The 17946-nt window shown below is 45.2% G+C and overlaps 1 protein-coding gene across 1 annotated transcript; it reads right to left on the bottom strand.

Annotated features, from left to right (window-relative positions):
- Positions 1-2573: 2573 nt before the first annotated feature.
- Positions 2574-13023, bottom strand: Isl1 (ISL LIM homeobox 1). Its single transcript, XM_041663730.1, has 6 exons — positions 12996-13023; positions 11908-12097; positions 8889-9148; positions 6843-7129; positions 5471-5638; positions 2574-3495 (listed from the first exon to the last, which is right to left on the bottom strand). The coding sequence occupies exons 1-6, from the start codon at positions 13021-13023 to the stop codon at positions 3379-3381; spliced, it is 1050 nt and encodes a 349-aa protein (XP_041519664.1). The 3' UTR covers positions 2574-3378.
- Positions 13024-17946: the final 4923 nt, after the last annotated feature.

Here is a 17946-nt window from a genome sequence, read left to right as displayed (position 1 = left end):
GACTTGCAAACAAGAAGGCATGTCAGCCACTCGTTGTTTTAGAGCACACCCTAAGGATGCTAGGAGGGGCAGACACATCTTTATCATCCATAATGCAAGAACTCGACCCATAATTCATTCTCAGCCATCGGACAACAAACATCTTGCATCTAGAAAGTGAAATCCAAATGATTCATCACTCTCTGCTAAATGACTTAAGTTCAAGCTGTGTACTTCAGAACAAACTGGCATCTACATACACAAAATATCACCACACACACACACACACACACACACACACACACCTTTAATCTCAGAAATCAGTACCCAGAGGATTGAAGATAATAGAGACATGCTTCTTGCCCCAGTTTCCCCATTGCATGAAAAGTATAAATAAAGTTGTTGTTCAGAGTTCTGCCCTACTGGTGGGAAAGGGACTTCAGTGATCCTTTACACCTCACCCTGGGCTTGCACAATCAAGTAACTTTCAAGCTTAACTGGAAACTCACAATGTACCTGCTACCCTCCAGCATGCTTATTTGGTATCTTTTCAAGGTACAAGGTGAGAAAGGGGGAAAGCAAAAGGTAAATGAATTGATACAGTAGCCACGAAACTAGAAGAATCAACTTTGATGATGGGAGATTAGAGACCAAGACAGGAAAAAAGAGAAAGAAAGAAAGAAAGAAAGAAAAGGAAAGGAAAAAGAAAAAAGAGGTGATGGGGAGAGCCCTCCACGGAAGAAGATCCTTATGAGATAAAGACCGAACTCTTGTTTTTCCCAGCAAACAACTACAAGCCATTATTACCGCCCGCCAAATTATTACCCCTCTGTCAAGAATTAGACACAACAATCAAAGTAATCAAGGGCATGTCTAATGCACTGTAACATTTTCAATGCAAAGTTTGTTTTCTTTCTGCCCTCGTGGTAGAGCCTGTAATTAACCCGTTATGTAGACCGATGCCAAACAAAAGCCTAATTGAGGCTGGCTTCCCTACTTGCGCAGGTTTGGAGAGGGTGAAAGCAAACTCAAGAGCTGCGGGCCTATGGCCCTCGGGCATTGCGCGGGGGTCCTGCCTCCGTCCTGCTCTGAGTCAGGGGCTGCAGAGGGTAAGGCGCCACACCACACACGGTCAGGGTACTTAGCTTTCGTATTTATTAATTTGTAAGATACTGAAAATGGCATTACACTCGCGCATACTTTCCAGAGTCAAAGAAAGATACTGGCCTGGGGAATGGGGATGGGAGGGGTAAAGAGAGAATGGAGTGGTCCTAACCCTAAAGGAACAAGAGGCCAGTTTGATGCAGAGCCCTGTGTTTAGCCCTGGATTCTGTCGCACCAGGTGAACCTTTACTAAACGCGGCGTGGTGGCAGTGTCTGATCCAGAGCGCTTGCCCCCCCCTTCCCCCGCCCCTCCGGAACTATCAAAGCTTATAGGCAGCCCGCAAAGGGAAGAGCCAGGCCGGTCACTCAAAAAAAAAAAAAAAAAAAAAGGCGGTTCCCAAACGGTAAGCTTTCCGCGTTTCTCCCTAACCAGCCACCCTTCTCAAGGGTTTGAAATTAGAGACGAGACCAGAGGGAGTGGGGGTGGGGAAGTGGAAGAGGGGAGAGGTAAGAAAATGCAGACACCTACAATTCTCAGAACTGCTGAGGGAGCCTTTCCTCTCTTGGTCTTTCCTCCCTTCTGCGCAAATAAAGCGGCGTTTCTCAGTCAGCCACCACGAGTCTACAATCGCCATCCTTCACTGACTAGGCAGAGAGCCTCTTCAGCAAGAGTTTATGTTTGAAATGTCGATAATTTCGATGACCCTAAGCTGAGACTTTGGTATAAAACACTTGACGATAAGAAAATAAAACAGTGAATCCAATCAAAACCCTTTCTCAAAGAAACCTCCTTTCTTTTGGGATGGATGCAGGGGTATGGGAGTAAAGGCAAAAGACGAGGCGGGGAGAGGGGAGGAAAAGCATGAGGCTGAAGAGAGAACAGCATCTCATTTTCAAAAATGCTGTAACATTATCACACTTGAGAGCTAAAGGGCTTCTTCCAGCCAACTTTGATGCAACTATTGAAACCGAAACTTGCACACCCGACCTGAACTACTTGCAATACAATATCACAGCTACTGAACTGTGTGTCATTTTTAACCCAACTCCCATGCAATCCTTAATTTCGGACATCTTAAAGACTTGCTTATAAACATATAAAAGAGGGACCCTGAATCATTGCGTTTATTTATTTATCTATGCCAAACGTTTATTAGTGAAATAGTCCTGAAGATATAATTCTACATATGGCGCTTTGATTTCACATAATATTTAAGAAAAAAAGACAAAACACATAAAATTAGACATATAATTCAAAGACCACGGTACAACCTTTATCTTTTTTTTTTACTTCAGCAAACAAAAAAAAAATGTCAAATGACATGAAAAGTGGCAAGTCTCCTGACAATAAATAATAAATTACTTTATAATTTTTGCAATGCAAGAGCAAACAAAAAAAGTTTCCTTTTTTTCCTCTTTATTTCCAGAAAGAGCGAAAACAGTCATTTTAACCAATAACTATACACATCTTTGGGGGAAAAGTTCTTGGACAGACACAAGTCAAACACAATCCCGAGACGCTTGTGGCAAAATAGAGGTAACCTTGTTGCAATGCTTTATAAGTTGGTTTTTAAATATGAATTCAAAAACCTTTAAAGTCGCTTCAGACTTCTTGATAGAGGATGGATCTCAAAAAAAAAGTAAAGAGAAATAAAGAAAAAGAAAGGGGAAATGGGAGAAAAGGCAAAAGTAAAAGAGAAACCAGCTACAGGGAAAGCTAAAGAGACCCAGAATTTCAATTAACCCCTTGTCAAAGTCAACTAAAAACATAGCAAACCAACGCAGCTCCGCCTTCCTGAAAGGACTCTTTCAGCCACTAAGGCCAGTTTCTTCCACTCTGTGCTGGAGCTCCTGTTTGGCAAGGCAATGACCAATATAGAAACAGCACCATTCAGAATAGGGTGGACTAGAAAATTCTCTATTTCTGCTTTTCCTCTAGATGTGCAGCGAAATGAAAATGCTTTTTTTTTTTGAGATCCTTGAATATAAATCCTCTACGTTTTAAAAACGTCTTGTTTCATTATTATTCTTTTCAGTACTCCTAAGGTCATTGAATAGCATATGTTGGGCTTTGGGGTTTTGTTTGTTTTTAATTCTAGTAAAACCCCATGATTGTCTTCACAGTGTTGCTACCATATCACCTAGTCATTAGAACAGACTTCGTGCACTTCATGGAGCATTCATTTCTTGATTCAGTTTTCATTGACTGGGTCGTTAAATACTTTAATTTCGGAGTTCAACATAATTTCCCACTTTCTCCAACAGGGAAAAAAAATACATCTGAATGACTGTTCCTCATGCCTCAATAGGACTGGCTACCATGCTGTTGGGTGTATCTGGGAGTTGAGAGGACATCGATGCTACTTCACTGCCAGTGGAATTAGAGCCTGGTCCTCCTTCTGAAAAATTGACCTGCATGGAAGGTTGAGAAGTAAATAAAGGAGGCTTCAAGAGTGTCCAGCGAGACATAAAAGTATTATATTGTGTATGCATGTACTAGTCCCTGTAAATAGACAGGTAGGTACACCAACAAAGACAGGCTTGTCTATAATAGAACTTTAATAGGCTTAAGGGAGGCCTAGGAGAAGCACTTGAGATCCTCTCGCTTTCTCCATCTTCCTAAAGATCTCTCTTTGAACTCAAGCTGAATTCCCAACATTATGTCATATTAAATTATTTAAGAGCCAATGTGTTTCCCACTGTAAAGTGGCATCACGACTCTCCCACGAAGGCTCAAAATAAAATTAGCCTGCTGGCTACATGTAGCCCTGGGAGCAGGAAAGTTCTTTAGACATCAAAGCCTTTCTTCTTCAGTGTGGCTGGAGAATCAGGGGAGGCTCCCTGGAACAATGGCTAGCTCTTTAGAAGGCTCACAGTGTGGTCTTGTTGTCTCCTCCTCCCCAATTACATGAGGGACACATATAGTATACACATCACCACGTTGTAGAGATGTGGTCCTCCACTACCCCACTACTCTGTAAACGTCCCTCTCCCCCTTCCCCCCCAGGCCTCAGATTCCATTCTGCTGTTCTCACCTGACACTCAGGTTTCAGGAGGTCCCAATTCTTGGCTGTCTTGAAGGCTCTCTCTACCGTCTTTCAATTATTCAAAATTTGCCCAGACAGTGCTTCATATGGACAACAACTTGTTGTATTTAAAATGAAATTACCCCTCTACTTCCAGAATCTATCTTCTTTTCTACTCTATTAAACTTTCCCCTTGAGAGGTCAAGGGACTTCTCAAATTTGTCTGCTCACTAGACTGGCCCATTTACACACACAGCCTGGAACCAGGCCCTTTTAACCACTTGCCTCTGGCCAATCACCCTTATAACTGTTGACACAAGAAAGCAAATGTCCTCAGGGCACAGGCGAGGAAAAAAGAAAAAGAAAAAAAAGAAAAAAGGAAAAAAAAACTACCCTCAACTGATGCATTAGCTTTGTTTCTAAAGAAAGGAGTGTTTTTAGCACACAGCTTCATATTTAATGACACAGGATCTATGGGGCTGATTATATTCTAAGAGGAGGAAAAAACCCTAAGTATGTGTACCATATCGAAAAGGATATATTTTTTATCATCTTTGTTTATCTTAACCTTTTATAGGCAACAATGAATGAGCCGTCATCTATGGATAAATATGGAAAACACTTGAGAGCAAAGACAGGTTTCCACAAATGAAATACACTGTCTCTGACTGGCAATGCTCATGCTCCTTTTGGTATACCTGCCACATTATATGTAATTGTGTCATAACCACACTTGTTTATTTAAACAATGTTTAAGAAGTCCTATACTTCATTAAGATATACTGTGGAAGAAACACAGCAAAGATAAATGTCAATCAAACTATTTGAATAAGCATTCTCTTTATTGGCACATATGAAAATTGTGTTCAGACAACTGCCTGCTGCTTATGGATAACAACGTTCTAGCTTATTATACTGAATGTGTATTATAATTAATTTAATTGACCCTCTCACTAGATACAGACAAAGTAATACACTTACTGATTGCTGATCCAAATGCCAAGGTGATCTCTAAAGTCTTTGCAATTTATAACCGGCTAAGATGTATGATATTGCCACCGTTTGCACACATAGCTACTTAGGCACCATGAAGTTCATCCCACAAGACGAGCCTCATTTGCAGACTGTTGCCCCATGTAGTTATATTATGCTGTCTTGTTTTTAAACAAAGATTCATAAGAGATGAACTTCCTTTGTATTGGCTTCCCTCCTCCTCACCATCATTCCTTCTTGATTTCTCCCCAACACTGGCGCAGGGACCCTGCACCCTCCCCCAGGGGATCTTTCAGTGTGTGACAGTTAAATCAGAATCTCCTTTCTGTTGGGAATTCCGCCTTCTCTGTTTGGGAGCTGACACTTACCAGTTGCTGAAAAGCAGGCTGATCTATGTCACTCTGCAAGGCGAAGTCGCTCAGTACTTTCCAGGGTGGCTGGTAACTTTGCACCTCTACCGGGTTAGCCTGCAAGCCACCATCGTGTCTCTCCGGACTAGCAGCCACCATGGGAGTTCCCGTCATCCCTTGGATATTCTGTGAATACCCCCCCATTGCAATATGTTAATGAGCACACTCCCTCCCTCCATTGTCTGTATGTGCTAAGCAAATACACCCAAGTTATTATCTTATCTATATAGTGGCCCCGTATTGACTCAGTTAATCTGTGGCACCTATGGATATTAGTTAGAGCTCAGTTTTGTTTTTCTTCTTCTAGGTGCTGGATTATTTGACTGGCTGAGAATTTAGTAAAACAATTCGACTACAAGTATCATCTTTTTCCTTTCCCTTCACAGCTTACCGCCCAACCCCTCCCCAGTTGGTCTGCTCTCATAAAGCCACAGCCTCCCACAGTAGAAAGCTGAGGTCCAGCTTGGCCTCCATCAGCCTTCTGACTCTGGTTTTCTAGGCAGTTTGGGCTAGCTGAAAACTATCTCCAACCACCCACTTTTCAGTGTGGAACCAGCCCCTACCCCACCCCCCAAAGGTTTTGGGGAATGGCTGCTTCTGTGATATTAGGCACTAACTGAGCACCCTTGCTCAGTCCTGGCCTGCCTGCCAAGTTTAATGACAACAGATTTTATGGCATTTAAAAATAGGGTCGATGTAGTAAAAAAGGAAGGAAGGAGAAAGAAACCCTTCAGCTTAACTTAAGCACAGGGTAGGGAAGAGAAAGGGGAGTTTTGCCCAAAATAATAGTGCCAAAGGCTGGGAGGAAGCTTTGGGCTCCACCTGAAGCAGTGGATTATCTGCCCAGGCACCTTGAAGGTCTCCCACATCCTCAAGAGCAGTGGCAGACTTCTCCAAGTGTTGGGATGAGGCCAGAATGATGGCTGGAAGTTCAAGCCATTGAATCATGTTCTAGATCAGCACCCTTTGCGTTGTCCTTTACAATACTGGCAACTCTAATGATCTCAATGCTTGCAAAACCCGAGCTGAGACCTCAATGCCACCTACACTGAGAGGGAACTACTCGGTCCTCTTGGAGCTAGGTGCAGTTGATGGTGAATACCAAGAGCCCCTTTTGGAACCAGCAAAGGATGGAGGTGCTGATCAGATCTCTGGAGTTTTTAACAAGCCAGCTCTCCACCATCAGTAGCCAGTGTACTCTATACACCTGGGTTTTGTTGGAGGCGGGAGGCTCTCCTTTGTCTGGGCTCCTTGTTGGCTGTGCTCTGCTGGGTACCAGTCCACCAGTTCAGGAGCACGCCAGCCCTTGCTTGGCCTTGGGGCTACTCACAGTTTTGTCGTTAGGCTGCTGCTGCTGGAGCTGCTTCATCATGATGCTGCGTTTCTTGTCCTTGCACCTCTTGTTTTGAAACCAGACTCGGATCACTCGGGGGCTGAGGCCGGTCATCTCCACTAGTTGCTCCTTCATGAGTGCATCTGGCCGAGGGTTGGCGGCATAACAGGTCCGCAAGGTGTGCAGCTGCTTCTCGTTGAGCACAGTCCTCACGCGGGTGGTCTTCTCAGGCTGCTTGTGGACATGAGGCCGCAGAGCTGGCTGCCTAGCTGAGATGGGCTCGGCTATGGGGGACGGGGTGGAGGCAAAGAAGCATGGTGAGTAGGCAAGGTCACTCTCGCTGCCACCAGCCCGGTCCACTCCCCACTCAGCCTGAGCTCAGCACACCAAGAAGCTCAGATAGAGGGTAAGGAGAGAAAAGAAATCTTGCTCCTTAGTCTATTGATGACAGTGGGGAGTAATGGGGGAGGGGAAAAATGCGGCCCCTGCCCATACTAGCCTCCCTACAGAATTAGCCAAAGGAAGCCCGGTGGTGTCTCCAACCGCATCAGAGACATTATTTTTTAACCAGTACTTTCCCTTCTTCCTCCTTTTCATCATAACCAGAAGGACACAGATTATCCCGAAACCCCCACCTCCAGACTACCCCTTCTGGGTAAAAGCCACCAAGGGTAACTGAAAATAAGATGCAGAACACCCCGGTGACAACCAGAGACACCACAGGGCTGAGTGTCTGTGACCGAAAGTCAGAGAATTTTGCCAGAAAGCCTTGAACTTCAATTCGACGGGACCGTCCTCTTTAGAAGCTAAAATAAATTGCTGTGTTTCGGCTATCCGAATGAGCCCCAGTCTTTCTTAGTATTAAATCAGCGGGGGATGTTCCTGAGACCAGCTGACCCCAAGCAAATGAAAACTGAAACTCTGTTGAACTGTCCAAGCTTGGGACAAATGACTGCAGGGGAATGTCCTTCCCTTCCCTTCCCTCTCAGGACTTCAGCCTCTTCTGTGTTTCTCATCCTTGGCTTTGCCCCATGTCTGCTAGTTAGAACCCCCTCCCCACCCAACAGAATTCTCAGAGCAGCCAGGAAGGGGTGGGGGTGGGGGTGGGGGTTGGAGGAAAGCTGTCATTTTCCTCACCTCCAGCATTTAGTAGGGACTGATGACTTAATACTAAATGGGAGGGAGGGATGGAGAACTGCCTCTCGCTGGAAGGCAGGTAGGAAACACCGCCTCGGTTCTAGCCAGTCTTTATGTTTCCACTTTCCCTTATGGGCCACCGGTTCTCTGATCTGGATGGTACAAACCCACACCTTGCACGACCCCCTGGGATCCCAGGGGGTCGGGCCAAACACCTATGGGGTCAATTCAGAGCTACAGCTACAGGCTTGGAGATGAAATTCTCACCAAATCACATAGAATGAATGGCTTAAAGAGGCAGGCTCCTTTTAAAAGGCAATTACTGCAGATTAGGCTGTTGACAGTTTTAAATTACAGCCCTGTGCAGTGATGCCGGGTCCGACACTGTATCTTTTAGGGACCTGTTTTCTGACCAAAGCATAAAAATAAAATTTAAAAAGCTTTTGGATTGGAGAGTAAATCTCACAAAAAAAAAAATGTGGGAAGCTAAATGCCTTTAGGCTGCTTAAGCTTCCTTCACCGGGCTAGGGAGGAAACTCCTGGAGACACAGGACTCCACCCCTTTAATTAGGCAGCGTCGAGGAGAAAACCTGGCAGAGAGCTGAAGCCCATTTTCAGTAAGCCATGGGTTGGAGGCCAAAGTAAAGCTGACAGTATTGTTTGGGCTTGTGTATACATGTGTGCACAAGTGGGCTATGCTGTGCACCCAAATATAGCCAGACATGGAGATGTGCGCTTGTCCATTCAAGGTAGACGGTGAATGTAGGGAAACTTGCTAGAAAGGCGGCGATGAGCAAGTGCTGTTTATTGCAGGTCACATTCACAACCCCCAGCTTGCAAGAAGGAAGCGTTTTGACTTAGCCCCCACTTGCCTTTCCCCCAGCTTCCCTCTGCTTTGAGAAGTACCTGCCATTTGCAGCGGCCGCGCTGGATGCAAGGGACTCAGAGGGTCTCCAGCTCCCAGGCTGGCCCTCTCCACCACATCGTGGTCCGCGCGGCAGAAAAGCCCATCCTCCCGCAGCGCAAATTCGTCTCCCGGGATGAGCTGTCGGCTGCAGGCTACACAGCGGAAACACTCGATGTGGTACACCTTGGATCGTGCGCGCATCACGAAGTCGTTTTTGCTGAAGCCTATGTTGCATTTGGCGCATTTGATCCCGTATAACCTGCATGGAACGCCCCCGCCCCGGAGTGGGAAGAAAAGCACAAGAAAAGAGGGTGACTTCAGGCAGGCTCTGGCCCACGATGGCCAGCGACCCAGGCCATAAACCTTGACCTGCCCCGGGAGTGGGGGGAATCAGTAGTAGTAAAGTTGAACAGAGTATAGAAAGGATCTCCTCTCTTCACCTCTCTTTCTCTACCTCTCTCTTCCTCCCTTCTCCCGTTCTCTTTCATCTGCAACCCCCCCCCCCCCCATACTACATTGACAAGAGGAACCTTTAAGAGTAACCTCTGCGTTGGTACCTCTTAGTTCAGACACCCAGCCCAGGGGAATTTTATTAAGGGGTTCTAAACCTGGAGGAGGGCTCTGGTTACCAGTCCCAGGGTTATTCTTGCAAATTCTAGCTGGAAGGAATTCAGGGGACATTGGTGACCAGTAACCCCATGCTTTCCATTCTCTATCCCTCAATTTCTACTACTAAAAAATTTCTGAAATTGCAACGACAACAAAAAGGTTGGACTGGGGACTGTCACCCCCACTCCAACTATGGACACACAATTACAAAACAGAATAACGAAATGAAGCCTTAGAGGGTTTCCAGATTCCCAATACCAAAGGCTTTCCAGTATGTATCCAACTGAAGATTTTCTACAGGCCACATGTTAATAGAAAGTTTCCTCTCCATTCTTCCTCTTTTATTTTTTTTTTTAAAAAAAAAAACAGGTTCTGTTCTCTCCCTCAGTCTTTCTTAGGTTCCTGAAGCATCTACCTCTATTTCAGTTTGCCTGAGAGCCAGGGTTAGCATGACAAATGGAAAACAAAACAAAACACACACACACACACATACACACACAACCTCACTTCAAAGATCTTCCTCCTTGCTAACCTTTCTTTACTGTCAGGCAGTTCCTATAGGTTCCATCTCTACTGTTGCATTGCCTGGTTCTATCTACACCTATCAGCTATTCCTACACAGAAAGTGGAAAGATAGGACAGTATCTACACAAAGAAGGGGAGCATATTGCTCACCCAAGGGGAGAGCTTAAAATGAAAATGGTCACGGTGTCCTGCTTTTACAACTATAGAACCTTCAAGGGGGGTATGCATGAGTGTTCTCTGATGGAAACACACACACACACACACACACACAGAGAGAGAGAGAGAGAGAGAGAGAGAGAGAGAGAGAGAATTGGAGAAAAGTAAAAGCAATGGAATTGCCATTGAGTTCGCTCATCTGCAAACAGACAGAGCCGGAATTAGCCAGGTTGGTGTACAACTGAGAGAACAGCAGCTACTGAGGAGGAAGGATGCTTCTGGAGGCTTGGAGTAAGCTCTTCCTCTCCAGAATTCCCAATGTACACTCCAGCCAAGTAAACAATGAAGATGGCTTATTCGTCAGTGTTACAAAGCAGATTTGAATGTTTTCTTTTCCTCTTCTGCCTCTCCATTGCAAGATCATCCATTTCATAGGATGAAGACTGGCTTTACTTGTACCCAAACCATTTACAAAATCCCTCCCCTTTCCTGTATCCCACTTCCTCCCACTCCCCTCAAAGCATTAAAACAAAACAAAAGGAACAAACAAACAAAACCGTCCCTTGGGCGGACATTGTTTAGTATTTACTTTCATCTTTCAAGTGTATACCCTCCACTCCGAGATTTAAAAAAGAAAACAGCTGGGCATTGTGAGAGCAGAAGAAAAGCTGGTGACCATATTTTAAATCATAACTAAACTTTAATGGAAGTTCTCAAGCTCCGAAGCCCTCTAAAGCTTAGAAAGGTCACTCGCTTGATTTCCGAATTTAAAATCGGCTACATTGCTGCTACCACCACTAACATAATACTGAAGATGAGGAGTATCTTGATTTGTATTAGGACTAACGTATCTCCCTGCAGAAATTCTACTGTCTTTCTAAGCTAAAAAGTGGTGTTTCTGGCATACACACGGGTCAGAGAAAACTTGAAATCGGCAAAACCGTATAAGAAAAGCAAGCTCAGGTCTTCTGTGGGTTTGGTTTTGTCCCGTGGGGTGATTCCCTCATTTTATCAGTTACTAGAGTTTAATGTGAGAAAGGAAGCTGTTCAATTACCTAAATATACCAATTGTTCACAGACAGATGATGGGCAATTTGATCTGCTCTGTCTAATTCATCAGTCCAGATAAGATAAGAAAGAAAAGACAGTTAGATATCACCAAAGGGTTAATATTTAAAAAGATTAAATTTCCGGTCTCCCCCCCCCCCTTTTGTAAGGAATATTTTGGTTGGTTTTAAAATTTTCTACCAAGGAGGATCCATCCAAAAGTAAAGGGCGCAATGGTTGTGTTTGTTTTGCAAAAATCCTTTGCTGAAACTTTTGTCTGTTTGATGGGCACTTCCAAAGAATTTTAAAGTCAGGGGTAAAACAGAAGAATAATAAATCAGATGCTAAACTACATAGTGAAAATAGATTTTTTTTAAAAAAGTTTAAAGACCTAAACTTATTTGCCTTAATTTTGTTGATGTTCTTAGAAGAGAAGTACGGAAAAGGGAAATAATTTCCACATCAAAAAATTCCAGGGGTCATTAACAAACCTTTACAACAAAATTTATGAAAACTACCGTGGCACCTCCCACCCCAGAGAAACACACCACAGTTTAATTTTTGAAACACTTTTGCACACAGGACCCTCTAAAGCAAATGCCCCAGAAGACAAAGCCACATCAAATAGTAAACAAGGAGAGTAAGGAAATCTCCGAAAATAATGATGCGAAAATGGCATACCTGATATAATCTCTTTTACAGTAGGTCTTTCCATCCCTAACAAAGCACGTACAGCTCTCGTCCAAATACTGATTACACTCCGCACATTTCAAGCACGCTGCATGCCATTCCAAATCCGGAGAAACCCTCAGAATATACTGATCGTGAATTTGATTGCCGCAACCAACACATAGGGAAATCAGACGTTTTTCTGAAATGAAAATAAATACATGATTGACTAACCGTTTACTTCCTACAGAGATAAACACACTTTTAGTGTCGTTCTCTTATAGGGTGTACTCTGGAAGAATTTTCTTCTTCTTTTTTTTTTCTTAAAGAGTATTGCACTTAGGGGTGGTAATTGGAACGTGCCATCAAAACCTTGACTCGCTTTTTTTTTTAAAAAAGGGAGGTGGAATATATGTAAAATGCAGATTTGAATAGTCTACATTTGTAAGCCTAGCACGCATTCAAACCCGCTCATTTTGTGTTTTCTCTCCCTCCTCCCTCTTTGCTGTAATCATTAGGCAAGATTATGGATAAGTCAAGTCAAAGAAAAGGTTTTGACTAGAAGCGTTAAACCAACGCGGGGATGTCTATATTTTCCGTGAAGCACATTCTTCAATAGCAGAAGGGATGGATATATTGTTAGAAGAGTAGACATCAATACAGTTGTCACTCACTCTCTTTTGCAAGTCTAATGCTAATACATATCTGCCGGTGTGGTTTGTGCAGGCAGACCTTTGCTACATAATAACCTTCTCCATGAGCCCCGAATTCCGGAGAAGGAAATCACCGCTAAGCACCAGGCGGCTAGTCTTTGGGAGTGCTCACAGGCAGATTCAAACACAGGGTATGCTCAGTTTCCCGAAGATCGGAATCCACATCAAACATGCAAGTGTGACGACAAGAGAAACATAAAAAATAAATAAATAAAAACACAGAAAACAAAACAAAACAACAACAACAAAAAAGAACCGCCGTTTTCTTCCGTCTCTCCAGGCAGTGACTAGAAACCCAAAGAGCCCTGGCACCAGTGCCCGAGAGAGAACCCCTGCACCACAACAGCACAGCACATCGAGCCCCCGCAAGGTAAAACAAACTCTTACTTTTTGGTGGATCGCCCATGTCTCCCATATCTGTAAGAGGGAGTAATGTCCACAGTGAAATGGTGGTTGGACAGTTGGTGAACAGCCCACAGAGAGGATGCTGGTGCTGTGGCTAGGTGGGAAACAGTGGCCCCCGGGGTTGCCAAGGCTGAGGGAGCCGCTGGCCGGCTGCGCCGCGCCCTCGCCGATCCGGGAGTCCGATTTAAGGCGGCGGAGTTGGCGGAGCGGAGGCGCTGCGGCGGCGGCGGACTCGAGCGGCTCCGGGCACCTCTCTTCCTTATCTCTTACTCAAACTTCTCAGCTCCAACTCAGCTCCTTCGCCATTGGTCTGACGCAGTGCGCGGGGACGTCAGGCGAGCACCTCGCCCATTGGCTGCGGGGCGAGCGGCGCAGCTGTTCTGATTATCATATTTCAGCCCCGGCGTCGCAGCGCGCCACTGCCTGCTCGGCGAGCCCGCGGGAGAGGATTAGGCCTCCCGAGACCACGTCGTTCCCCGGGCTCCCGGTGACCCCGTTCCTGGCCGCCGCCTCCTTGTCCTCAGCCCCTTCCCTGCGCCTTCCCGGCTGCGCTGCTTCTGCGCCCCGCGCTCCCCGGGTCCCCGCGATCCGCTAGCAGCGCTGAGCGCCGGTCTCCCTTTTCGGCCGCCGGTGGCGAGTGGCTGGTGGGTAGGTCCTTCCTGTGAACCCGGTCCCTCCCGGGCGCTAGGAAAAGGGGCGGGGGGGGGGGGAATTGGAACCGGCAGCTGTCCTCCCTTGGCTCCCACGCTGAGGCGCACAGCCCTAGGCTCAGCCGACTTCGCTGCCTCCAGGAAGGGTGCGTCTCCTGGAGCTGGCAGCCCGTGGCGCACTAAGGGACCAACTCGGTATGGGACGATTAAATCCGGAGGAAATGGTTTTTGAGGTTTTGTTTTTGTTTTTGTTTTTCACTGCAACCCTGTTGACCCCGTCACTTCCCAATCTCGGCTCTCCAAAGACTTGGGGTGGGAGGGAAAAGGCACTTCTCACCCTAGCAGACAATCAGATTGGAAACGCAAAGGTAAAACGAAGTTATCACCGCGGTCAGCTCCTTTCCTCCCGACCCGTGAGGTCTGCTATTCAGCTTAACTCTAGCACGAAAGAGTGTACTAACCTACAGTCAGAGCGCAGTCCCCGAAAGTTTACCACGCGCTCCGGGTCTATCTATGGGTCTCTTGTCCACTCTTTTTTAAAGCAAAGGTGCATCCCGCTCTTTGACGTTTTGGGAATTATAAGCGCAACTTTACACGACTCTCTAGATTTTTATTTTAAATCTGAAGGCCTGAGCAGAGTGGGTCTGTTGCAAAAGAGTGGCTCGCCTACTCCCCTTCACTGAGGTTAGCTTTCTAATTTGTTTCCTCTGGGGAAGCCATCTGGAAGAGACAGACATTGGCTGTATGGCACCAGTAACTTTTGCCAATAATTTATTTCGTGATTCCTCAAATCTCTTACAGTCATTCAAAGGCAGTTGTGGGGGGCTTCACAGAATCGCCCCACTTCTCCCAGAGCTTCTCCACCGGTCATTTCTTATCTAGAGAAACGGTTTTATCAAAGGGGGAGGGGAGATCTACAAACACAAACAGAAGAAGGCTTCATTTGGTGTCTTGTTGCCCCCGAGAAGACCCAGGGGGTTGGGAAACCTCTCTTCTGTATCTTTCACCAGATCTAACCCTTGATAAAACCTGTGAACCCTACCTAGGCCTCAGCGACTGAGTTAGAAGGCGTGTGAGTTTTCAGAGTACACAGTCACGGAGAAACAGCGGCTAAGAAGCATGAATGCGTTTTCAGCCTGATCCTGTGGGAGCATTACTAAGAACTCCAGTTTTGTCTCGTTTTGCTTTGTTTTCTTTCACGAGAGGCCAGAAGGGATCGTTTCCCTTCCGTTATTTATTTATTTAATCTTATTTTTATAAATTACTTTGAAGTGTGTGAACAGGATGAAACGTTGTGTGGACATAGGTTAAGTTTACCAGTTGCATTTGTTTCTTTAACTCCCGTTTCTGATCGCTGGTACCCTATGCTTAGAGTCTTTTGTCAAGCTGCTTTTGCAGTCAGGGCCGATCAGCAAGTTCTCCGAGTACAAGGGCATGCTACCCTTCCATATTACCAAGCTGACCCTAGTTTAAAAACAACAACAAATAGTACCGAAGGTACCGGAAGGCAAATAGGGGATCCGAACTAATTCTATTTCCCCATCCCACGTTTATAACTTGGCACTGAGGAGAAGCAGCAGCATCCACCACAAAGGATCCTCACTATCCATCCTTTGAAACACACATAGGTGGCGTTCACATATACAAATAGTGGTGTTTTAATCCCCCCAAGCCATACACTATTACAAAGATTCTTTGGTAATAGCAATTCCAAGTAGAAAATCTACCATAAAGGTAGGGAGGAAACTTTCAGTGTGAGCAGATTTACCACAGCGTCGAGGACAGCGGGTTTTCTTTTTCTTAACCCAGGACGTTATTGCAAAACCATCATTTTCTTAGTTCTTAGACTGTCCGAAGACAGGATCCATGCAAAAGATACTTTCCTCACAGGGAGAAACTTGGCGGAACTCAGTAATAATAAGGTCCCATGGCGAGTGTGCACTGTATATCTGTGCGTCCGAGATTATACAATTTGCAATAAAAACCTAAGTTCCTGCAGCAGACGACATTATTTCCCTTTACCTGGAGGTTCTCATTTGACCACAAATTTCCCCTCTTTCTAGTTGATTGCTGTATGTCTATTTAACACATCAAGCGCGCCTGCAAAGTTGCCAGTGTTCCTATAGAATACATAAAACTGATTACATAAAAGTGATTAGCAATATTTTTCCTGAGCACTTGATTGCAGGAGCGACCTCTTGTGTTCAATGGGGGGTTGGACATTCTCCTGTCAAAATTAGACTCCTTTTGACCTCTGTAAGTTTGCAGGTCAAATACATACCCTTCAGAACAGCAGGGGTGCGACTCTGTAGTTGGCGCTCCTGCGTTTTGAAAATAGTGAGTGAAGTACAGAAATGACATCCTCAGCCGCCCTACGCCCATAGAAGATTCCAGTGCCTGCCTACAATAGAGATGCTAAGATTTAATAAGTTCCTCTTGAGTCTGTGTTATCTGCCCACATGCCCTGGAACACACTTCCTGGAGTGTGGTTCTTACACCCAAGCTCCCTGGTGGGTTCGCTTAAGATGGTTCCTTTGGCCTCTGCTGTTTCCCTTCTCTGCTTTAGCTAAAACGGAAACAATCCTCAGTATATTTAAGGGCAGTCACAGATTCCTGAGCGTCACGAAATCACACAATTTCCCAAAAATCTAAATATGTTCTAATTGCAGTTGGAAAGTAAAAGAAAAAAAATCACCTTTAGAACTTATTTATTAGGGATAAGGGTGGGAGGGTGGTATAGGGCTTTGATCCATTTTCCTTAAGCCATGAATATGTTCACTTATTTATTCCCAGGAACCAGGAACTGGAATTTGGTTTGAACTAGTAGAACAACTAGGCTGCCATTACTCATTTTAATGAGTAATGTATATAGATGTAAAAATAGAACCAAAGGAAACACATAGCTCGCCTTCAGAAATACATAATTAGGGGCCAGAATAGAACACGGACAAGTTTATTTATTCAGCACTGAAAAAGACATAGAATGCATGTGTATGTACCCCATTTCTTTTTACTTTTTCTAAGTAGTCTGTAATCATGTAGAATGAAGTTATATGAACCATTGGCATCTTCAGTCATGTCCAAAGATCAGACAAAACAATGTGCTCTTAAAAGGAGTCAGGATTAGCACTTATGTTCCATGGGGAGCAGGATATGGATGTTTAAAGCTAATTTATTTCTCTTCCAGTTGCCTGTGGCTTGTTGGGGATCTGGGGAGAGACTTCTCTGATTTCACAGGAGAGAGGGAGAGGGAGAGAGGGAGAGGGAGAGAGAGAGAGAGAGAGAGAGAGAGAGAGAGAGAGAAATTGCTCTCCACAGATAGATCATGGGTTGGAAATGATTACCCTTTATTCCTCCGTTTTTATTCTTTTGCTAAGAAAAAAAGCAATGACAATAAAGGCTGCTGTTAACAGTAGCAAACCTTCACTGTGGTTCCCATCTTATCGCCTAGGTCTCCTACTGAGAATGTAGTTGTGTTGAGTGCCAATTACTTTATTAACCTGTTAAAACAATCCGGGTGAATTAGCCAGAACCTTCTTCTCCAGGCAGAGGCTCCTAGCCTGCATTTCAGAGTTCAGGTAGTTGTTTCTGTCTTTAGCGTTCCTTGCTCGGGGTTCTTTGCCGGCAGACGCCAGCTCCAAAGGCAGCTATCATGTGCGGTCGGTTGCTCGGTTCTCAGCCGAGATAGAATTGCACATTCCCGGCATCGGCGAAGCCGCAAACCTCTGGTCACTCCTGAACCTTAGCATCCGAAGCTGCTTGCTGTGAAGAGCTGGGTCAAGTGAGGACAGAGATTTGCCTCCTCCTTTTAAAAATCACATCTCTGGAAGTAGTCACTGTTTTCTCAAAATCGGGGGAGCAACCCTATTCAAATGAAATCCTCTCCTCCCTTTCCCTCCCCTCCCTAACTACTGAATGATCAAGACAAATTTTAACTGAGTTCTGCCAGGGACCCTAGTTTGGAACTAGAGATCAGTGCACTAAGAGGTTTGGCCCAAGTCAGCCCAGAACCCTACCTTTGACAAAACGTTCACTAAGTGTATCCTATGTAAGCTAATGGGTGTAGAAGGAGCCTAAGCAGCAAAGGAGTTTCCTGCGCTTTGTAGTTGGGCTGCAATCGACCAGATCTGCCCTCAAAGCTCTCAGGTCACACCCACCTTGCTGCCCCAGTTTTCAGAGAACCCTGGAGCAAGGTAGCCACTTCTATTTGACGATGTTCCTCAAACCCAGCTGATGGTCCTTTTCAGAAAGCTGGGGCACTATTCCCGGTCCGCAGTCTGTCT

The sequence above is a fragment of the Microtus oregoni genome, unplaced genomic scaffold, assembly GCF_018167655.1.
Source record: "Microtus oregoni isolate MIOR12 unplaced genomic scaffold, Mior012 000014F_ref0000157, whole genome shotgun sequence".
Taxonomy (NCBI): Eukaryota; Metazoa; Chordata; class Mammalia; order Rodentia; family Cricetidae; genus Microtus; species Microtus oregoni.
The sequence above is the reverse complement of the archived record's forward strand: the minus strand, read 5'-3'. Positions and strand labels throughout refer to the sequence as shown.